Here is a 9,428-nt window from a genome sequence, read left to right on the forward strand (position 1 = left end):
AAAAAGTTTTCCCTTCACCCATCCATTTATCTAATCACATACTCTTTAACTCAGCTGTTAGTGTTATTGTCTTCTATCTGTAGCAGTGCAATGTATTTCAGGCTAACACTTGTGTACAGGAAATAGTTATCTTCTTTGCCATTTCCCTCCCAGGAAAACGGATTTGTGTAGGAGAGGGCCTGGCCCGCATGGAGCTATTTTTATTCCTGACCACGATTTTACAGAACTTTAAGCTGAAATCTCTGGTTCACCCAAAGGATATTGATACAACTCCAGTTTTCAATGGATTTGCCTCTTTGCCACCATTTTATGAGCTGTGCTTCATTCCTCTCTAAAGAGACAAAATTGCCTGGCTCCTGATGGGTTTTCCTTTTTCCCCTTCAAATAAGTCCCATATCTATCAAGATTCAAGACATATCTATATTCCATCTTCCAGTTCATGGAGTCATTGCACCCATATGTCTGCCCTTCCCTATTTTCTGTAACACTCTTCCCATCCCTTGTGCCTATGTACATCTAAATTTGAGTTCTTACTGTGGTTTAGATGCAGCACCAGGAAATTATCTTACTATTATTCACAATAATTTATCTTCTTTATGTTCTCAATAATAAAATCATTTGATTTATGTGCCTTTGATCAGTTTTTCATTACAATTCAGGCTAGAAACAAAACACTGTAAAATTTCAATATATCATGTTGTTCCACATAATGGAAACTGAGCATGAAAAGTGGGAGTGCTGGAGATAGAGCCTAAGAACCTCATGTAATCCTTGTCATTCAAGCCTAAAGACCTAAATTTCATCTCCAGTGCATGTCTCAAAGTCTAGGTGTATGACATATACTCTTTAGACAGTGTTTAGTAGGCAGACACAAGAAGATCCCTTGGGTTTCCTGGTGACCCATACTTGCTTAATAGCCATGCTAGGGAGACAGAATGTCTCATAAAACAAGACAAGAATTCCTGAGGAAACAATGTTCAAATTTTACTTCTGACCTTTACATAGATATAATTCTCTTCTCAAACATTAACCTAGTCATACACACACTGTATTCCGCTTCCCCAACACAAAAGAGAATGTGAAAAGGAGGATGGTAAGATATCCCTTTGACTGAGTGTTAACTAAAATTACTGGCAGTATTTGTATTTGAAACAGATGACCAATGACCAGATGCAGAAGCACTCTGTAGAGAAACATAGTGAAGACAAGTCACAGGGAGAAAGAGACATGCGGGCTGAGGCTTGTGCCTAGGTTTGCTTTCAATAACAACAACAACAACAACAACAACAGTAGCAACAAACCTTTTAATGTTTTTTTTCTTTTTATTTGTTCTTTTGTCATATAATACATTCTCACTGCAGTCTCCCTGGATTCCACTTCCCCCACTGCCTCCACTATTGCCCTTCCCTCCCAGATCCATTGCTCCACCATTTTTCTTCAAAAATAGCAGGCCTCCCAGGAATATCAACCAAATATTGAAAAGAAGATGTGATAAGACTAGGCACACACCGTCATATCAAGGTTGGACTTGGAAACTGAGGAGGAGGAAAAGAGTCCAAAGAGTAAACAAAAGAGTCAGACACACGCAGATACCCACTGTTAGGAGTCCAAAACACTAAACAATACAACCACATCATGTATGCCGAGGACCTTGTGCAGACCCATTCAGTCTTTGGTTAATTCTATGTGAGCCACTACCAGCCTTGCTTATTTTGATCCTGTAGACTGTGTTCTAATGACTTTTGTTCGTATTAATGTGCTTTTAGGCCTGACCACTTGGTATTTGTTCTGGCTAGTCCTTTTAAATTCTTTTTTTATTAATCATTCCATTTGATTACACCTCAAATGATATCTCTTGTTAGGAGCCATAATGGGACAAGCTAATAACTAGCAGGTGATCATCTTGAAACAGTCTGCTTTGGACTGTATAATCTGAGACAGTTTGGGCCTTAGCCAGCAAGGGTGTAAAGGATTCCTTTTAGCAAAAATTCCTGCTATTAATACGGTTTTCCTGTTACTGTTAAACATATATAACAATCACTAAGTAATAGCACACCCCTTTGGAGCAGATCTCTGCAGATCCATGAAGATATACTGTCATGTAGTGATGCTATATAGACAAATGACTTTTTAAGTCTTTTTTAAAAATTGGATATTTTATTTACATTTCAGATATTACCCCCTTATCCCATTTCCCCCTCCCACCCAGGAACCCTATATTCCCATCCCCCATCCTCCTGTTTCCATGAGAATATGCTCCCACCTACCCCCCACTCCCACTCTCCACCCTCGAATTCCCCCACAAAAGGCATCTAGCCTTCATAGGGCCAAGAATCTCCTCTCTCACCTATACTTGACAGGACCATCCTTCCTTGCAAATACAGCTGGAGCCATGGGTCCCTCCCTAAGTGCTTCCAGGCTGGTGTCAATGATGATCCTGTAAGAATTTCTAAAATTACATCAATGATTATTAAGCTCTTTTATAGTGGGGCTTCTATTAGGTCCTTTTCTGATAGTCCAAACTGCGATGATAACTCTGACAGTCTACCAAGTTTCACCAGTTAATTGTTCTTAGAGAGTAACCAGACTTTCTCCTACTCAGAGCACATTCCACAAGGTTGTAAAACAATTAATCAAGGTCATAAAAAGGGAGCAAATGATTTCTTATCGATTCTAGGACAGAAGATAAAATATTGACTGGTATATCTGTACAAACTTTACTAATAACTTAGTTATGGTTTTAAACCTTCAGTGAAACTGTGGAGCTTAGACAGGCGATGGATGTTTAGCCAGAAAATTACTCCTAATGGATATGCATGTAAACATTCTCTGTTGCAAACTTCTATTTCAATTTAAGATTTGATTTTTTGTGTGAACTTGTGATGAAGTTTGTAACATGATCATGTATTCTCTAGAGAGACTCAAAGAGGGGCTTTTTGGAGACTGCCCCACTTGGTTATCCATCCCATGTGCAGTCACCAAAGGCAGTCACTGTTGTTCATGCCAGGAAGTGCATGCAGACAGGAGACTGATATAGATGTCTCCTGAGAGGCTCTGCTGGAGCCTGATATATACAGAGGCAGGTGCTCTCAGCTAACCATTGAACTGATCATGGGGTTCCCAATGGAGGAGTTAGAGAGAAGACTGAAGGAGCTGAAGGGGTTTGCAGCCTCATGGGGAGAACAACAATACCAACCAACCAGAGCTCCCAGGGTATAAACTACCAGCCTGGGAGCACATAGGCAGAGACCCATGGCCCCAGCTGTATGTATATGTAGGAGACGATGGCCTTGTCAGGCATAGGTGGGAGAGGAGGTCCTTGGTCCTATGAAGGCTGAATGTCCCAGTGTGGGAGAATTTGAGTGTGTGGGGGGTGGGAGTGGGTGGGTGGGGGCACACCCTCATAGAAGCAGGTGGAGGGGGGATAGGATAGGGATTTTCAAGGGGGATGGGAAAATGGATAACATCTGAAATGTAAATCAATAAAACAAGCAATAAAAAAAGAAGAAAAACGCATCTCTGTAGGTACTTGGCAATGTGAGAGTATAGTCATTTTTTTCACTAGACAGAATAAAGGCTTCTTGAAAGCAGCTACCATCTCCTACTCCTTGGTTTTTCATGCTATTTGCTGATCCAGTGTTCTCACTTTCACTAAAATCTGAGACAAGATGCTCTTTTCTCTCTAGATGAGATGAATGTAGATGGCTCAGCTGATTTCAGTCTCTACACATGGTGTGCAGTCAAATAAAGATTTACTGAAAAAAAAAAAAAGAACCAAGGGCTAAGAGATGAGAGGCAGGTAAAATAGAATTTTTTCCCTTTCCCCAGATAGAATAAAAATTTTTCCTTTTTCTATGCCTAGAAGAATTTTTTCCCCTAAAAGAATTTTTCCCTTACTAGAATTTTTTTCCTTTTCCCGACTTAGGATATTTCTGCTTTTCCCTTAGATAGGTTTCATAGGAACCTTTGTACAACTTAGTAATACATACTATAACTGCTTTTCTTTAAATGTCCCTTTTTCTTCTGGTGATTTCCCACTAGCAAGTTGAAAGTTAGAGCCCTACAGTTCCTGCAGAGATAGTTCAAAGGCTATTTACTTAATCCTTTGTGGCTTGAGGAATAGGTGCTAAGTGCGAGAAACTGCAGTTTCTGGCCTCAGTGGATCACAGAAGGCAGGTCAGCTACAGTAGCATAATAGCTTAGACTTAGACAAGTAAACTTTTTATTATACAGCAATCCTAAATAACTTGTAATAAAACCCCGAATCTCATAAGACCAAGTCTTACCCTCCACCAATGCTCTTCCCCCTCTGCTGCTTCAAGAAGAGTTGACAAGAAAGAACTCCTCCCTCCGCTGCTGGGACTGGACCCTGGCAATCTCCCTTCCTGGTTAACCTTCTACAAACCCTACTCTCACATCCACATCTCAAATGATATCTCACTTTTCAGTTATCCCTCCACAACCCCCAATAGAGTAGTACTCAGTTATTAAAAACAGTGACTTCATGACGTATGCAGGCAAATTGATGGAACTAAAAAATATCATTCTGAGTGAGGTAACCCAGTCACAAAAGAGCACACATCATATCTACTCACTGCTACATGGATATTAGCCCAAAAGTTCACGATGCCCATGATATAAAACTCAGACCATATGGAGCTTAGTAGGAAGGAAGGCCAGGGTGTAGATGTTTCAGTCATGCATAGAGTGGGAAATAGGATGATCTCAGGAGGTGGAGGGTGGGGTGATCTGGGATGGAGGGAGGAAGAGGAGGGAAAAGCTTTGTTGTTGTTGTTTTTGTTGAAAGTAAACCTAGGCACAACCCCCAACCTGCATATCTATTCCTCCCTTTTACTTGTCTTCATTATGTTTCTCTACAGAGTACTTATGCTTCTGGTCATTGTTCATCTGTTTCAAACACAAATAATGCCAGTAATTATAGTTAACACTCAGTCAAAGGGCTATCTTACCATCCTTTCTTTCACATTCTCTTTTTTGTTGGGGAAGAAGAATATAGTGTGTGCATGACTAGGTTCCTTGTTTTTTTGTTGTCTCAAGTAAATCTGAGAATCGCTCTTTCTATCTCTGTGAAGAATTGAGATGGAATTTTGATGGGAATTGGATTGAATGTGTAGGTTGCTTTTAGCAATGTGGCCATTTTTACTTTGTTAATCTGGCAAATCCATCAGCATGGGAGATCTTTGCATGTTTTAAGATCTTCTTCGACTTCTTTTTTCAGATACTTGTATTTCTTGTCATCCAGATCTTTCAATTGCTTTGTTAGAGTCACACCAAGGTATTTTATATTATTTGTGACTGTTTTGAAGCATGTCATTTCCCTAATTTCTTTCTCAGATCATTTATACTTTGAGTAGAGGAAGGCTACTGATTATTTTGAATTAATTTTATATCTAGCCACTTTGCTGAAGTTGTTTACAAGGTGTAGGAGTTCTGTGGTAGAATTTTTGGGGTCACTTAAAGCATACTATCATATCATCTGCAAATAGTGATATTTTGATTATTTCTTTACAATTTGTATCCCTTAGAATTCTTGTACTTGTCTAATTGGTCTGGCTAGAACTTCATGTACTCTAATAGATAAGGAGAGAGTATGGGCAGCTTTACCTAGTCCCAGATTTTAGTAGGATTGTTTCAAGTTTCTCTCCATTTAGTTCATTGTTGGCTATTGGTTTGCTATATATTGCTTTTATTATGCTTTTGTATATGCCTTGAATTCCTGATCTCTCCAATACTTTTAACATGAAGGGGTATTGTATTTCATCAAATGCTTATTCAGCATCTAGTGAGATGATCATGTCTTTTTTTTCTTTGAGGTTTTTTTATATAGTGGATTACATTGATGGATTTCCATATATTTAACCATCCTGCATCACTGGGATGAAGCCTATTTGATCATGGTGAATAATCATTTTGATACGTTCTTGGATTCAATATGTGAGAATTTTGTTGAGTATTTTTGTATTGATATTCATAAGGAAAATTAGTGAGATGTTCTATTTCTTTGTTGGATCTTTGTGTTTGAGGTATCAGTGTAAATGTCATTTTATAGAACAAATTATGTAATGTTCCTTCTGTTTCTACCTTTTAGAATAGTTTGAAGAGTATTGGTATTAGGTCTTCTTTGAAGGTCTGATAAAATTTTGTGCTAAAACCATCTGGTCCTGAGCTTCTTTTTTGGTTGGAAGACTTTTAATGACTGCTTCTATTTCTTTAGGGGTTATAGGACTGTTTTATGGGATGGTTTATCTGATAGTGATTTAACTTTGGTACCTGGCATCAGCCTAGAAAATTGTCCATTTCATTCAGATTTTCCATTTTTTTTTTGAGGATAGGCTTTTGTAGCAGGATTTGATCATTCTTTGAATTTCTTCAGTGTCTGCTGTTATGTCTCCCCTTTCATTTCTGATTTTCTTAATTTGAATACTGTCTCTGTATCCTCTGTATCCTCTGTCTAGTCTTGTTAAGTGTTTATTTATCTTGTTGATTTTCTCAAAGAAGCAGCTCCTGGTTTTGTTGATTCTTTGCACAGTTCTTTTTGCTTCTACTTGGTTCATTTTAGCCCTGAGTTTGATTATTTCCTGCCATCTACTTCTTTTGGGTATATTTGTTTCTTTTTCTTCTAGAGTTTTCAGGTGTGCTGTCAAGCTACTAGTGTATACTCTCTCCAGTTTCTTTTTGTAGGCACTCAGAGCTATGAGTTTCCCTCTTCATACTGCTTTCACTGTGTCGCATAAGTTTCGGTATAATGTGCCTTCATTTTCATTAAATTATAAAAGTCTTTTCTTTTCCTTTTTGTTCATTGACCAAGTTGTCATTGAGTAGAGCATCATTCAGTTTCCATGTGTATGTGGGCTTTCCATTGTTTCTGTTATTATTCAAGACCAACCTCAGTCCATGGTGATCTGAGAGGATGCAAGAGATTATTTCAATCTTTTGTATCTGCTGAGGCCTGTTTTGTGACCAATTATATGGTCTATTTTGGGGAAGGTACAATGAGGTGCTGAGAAGGTGGTATATTCTTTTGTTTTAGGATGAAATGTTCTATAGATATCTGTTAAATTCATTTGGTTCATAACTTCTGTTAGTTTCACTGTGTCTCTGTTTAGTTTCTTTTTCCATGATCTATTAATTGATGAGAGTGGGGTGTTGAAGTCTCCCACTATTATTGTGTGAGGTGCAATGTGTGCTTTGAGCTTTAGTAACACTTCTTTTACAAATGTGGTTACCCTTGCATTTGGAGCATAGATGTTCAGAATTGAGAATTTATCATTGCAGTTTTTTCCTTTGATGAGTATGAAATATCCTTCCTCATCTTTTTTTGATAACTTTTGGTTGAAAGTTCATTTTATTTGATATTAGAATGGCTATTCCAACATGTTTCCTGCAACATTTGCTTGGAAATTTGTTTCCAGCCTTTTACTTTGAGGTACTGTCTGTCTTTGTCACTGTGGTGCACTTCAGCAAATTACTGAATCCTGTTTCCCTAAACAGTCTCTTAGCCTATGTATTTTTATTGGGGAATTGATTCCATTGATGTTGAGAGATATTAGAGACCAATATTATTGCTTCCTGTTATTTTTGTTGTTAGAGTTGGAATCATGTTAGTGTGTTTCTCTTCTTTTGGGTTTTTTAATGAAAAGAGTAATTTCTTGCTTTTATGGGGGTTGAGTTTTCCTCCTTGTGTTGGAGTTTTCTATCAATTATCTTTTGTAGGGCTGGATTTGTGAAAAGTTTTTTTGTCTAACTTTGTGTTTTTGTCATGGAACATCTTGGTTTTTCCATTTATGGTAACTGAGAATTTTGCTGTGTATAGTAGTCAGGGCTGAAATTATTGTTCTCTTAGGGTCTGTATGATATCTCCTCAAGGTCTTCTGGCTTTTACAGTCTCTGTTTAGAAGTCTGGTGTAATTCTGATAGAACTGCCTTTATGTGTTACTTGACCATTTTTACTTACTGCTCTTAATATTCTTTATTTTTTGTTTTTGTTTTTGTTTTTGTATATTTTATATATATTTCAGATGAGATACCCTTTCCCCATTCTTCCCCCCCCGCCAGGAACCCCCTATTCCATCTCCCCTCCTCCTGCTTCTATGAGATTATGCTCTCACCCACTCACTCCTACCTCCCCACCCTAGAATTCCCTCATAATGGGATATCCAGCCTTCATGGGACTAACAACCTCCTCTCCCACCTATTTCCAACAAGACCATCCTCCCCTACATACACAGCTAGAGCCATGGGTCTCTCCCTGTGTCCTCCCAGGTTGGTGGTTTAGACCCTGGGAGCTCTGGTTGGTTGATGTTGTCGTTCTTCTTTGTAGGGCTGTAGCTCATGCATGGGCGTGGGTCCTGTTGTGTTGTGTTGTGTTGTGGTTCCTGTGTGTCTATCACGGCTCAGGGAGGCAGAAGCTCAGAATTTGACTGAGTTCACACCATGCCGTACCAGGCAGATGCTGGGCTGAGAAGCCTCGGGGCTCCACCAGGGCATGGATTGTTCTCAGCCTGAAGTCCCATGGGAGCAGAGGTCCTGAGTGGGGATCTATTTCTTTTAGTGCTTTCTGATCATTCAAGTTTTCTCAGTTGAGAATTCTTTATTTATCTCTATACTCAATTTTTAAAATAGAGTTATTTGATTGTCTGGAGTCTAATTTCTTGTGTTCTTTGTATATGTTGGATATGAGCCCTCTATTAGATGTAGGATTGGTAAAGATCTTTTTCCAATATGTTGTTTGCCATTTTGTCCTATTGACAGTGTCCTTTGCATTACAAAAGCTTTACAATTTTATGAGGTCCCATTTGTCAATTCTTAATCTTAGAGCATAAGCCATTGTTGTCCTGTTGAAGAACTTTTCTCTTGTGTCCATGTGTTTGAGGCTCTTCCTCACTTTCTCATCTATTAGTTTTAGTGTTATCTGGTTTTATGTGGAGGTCCTTGATCCGTGTGAACTTGAGCTTTGTACAAGGAGATAAGAATAGATTGATTTGCATTCTTCTACATGCTGATCTCCAGTTGAACCAGTACCATTTGTTCAAAATGCTGTCTTTTCTCCACTGAATGGTTTTCACCTTCTTTGTTAAAGTTCAAGTGCCCATAGGTGTGTGGGTTCATTTCTGGGTCTTCAATTCTATTCCATTGATATTCTTGCCTATCTCTCTTCCAATACCATGTAGTTTTTATCACTACGGTTCTGTAGTACTGCTTGAGGTCAGGGACTGTGATTCCACAGAATTTCTTTTATTGTTGAGAATAGTTTTCACTATTCTGTTTTTTTTTTTTTGTTATTCCAAATGAATTTGAGAATTTCTCTTTGAAACTCTGTGAAGAACTGAGTTGAAGTTTTACAGAGGATTGCATTGAATTTGTAGATTGCTTTTGGCAAGATAGCCATTTTTACTATATTAATCCTG

At 38.4% G+C, this 9,428-nt stretch overlaps 1 protein-coding gene across 1 annotated transcript in view; it reads left to right on the forward strand.

Annotated features, from left to right (window-relative positions):
• Positions 1-628, forward strand: part of LOC114633047 (cytochrome P450 2C6) — a 31,484-nt gene extending 30,856 nt beyond the window's left edge. The window contains exon 9 of the mRNA XM_028781664.1: positions 154-628. Coding sequence (XP_028637497.1) covers positions 154-335 — 182 coding nt within the window. The 3' untranslated portion in view covers positions 336-628. The remainder of the gene's footprint in view (positions 1-153) is intronic.
• Positions 629-9,428: the final 8,800 nt, after the last annotated feature.

The sequence above is a fragment of the Grammomys surdaster genome, unplaced genomic scaffold (assembly GCF_004785775.1).
Source record: "Grammomys surdaster isolate TR1022 unplaced genomic scaffold, NIH_TR_1.0 513, whole genome shotgun sequence".
Taxonomy (NCBI): domain Eukaryota; kingdom Metazoa; phylum Chordata; class Mammalia; order Rodentia; family Muridae; genus Grammomys; species Grammomys surdaster.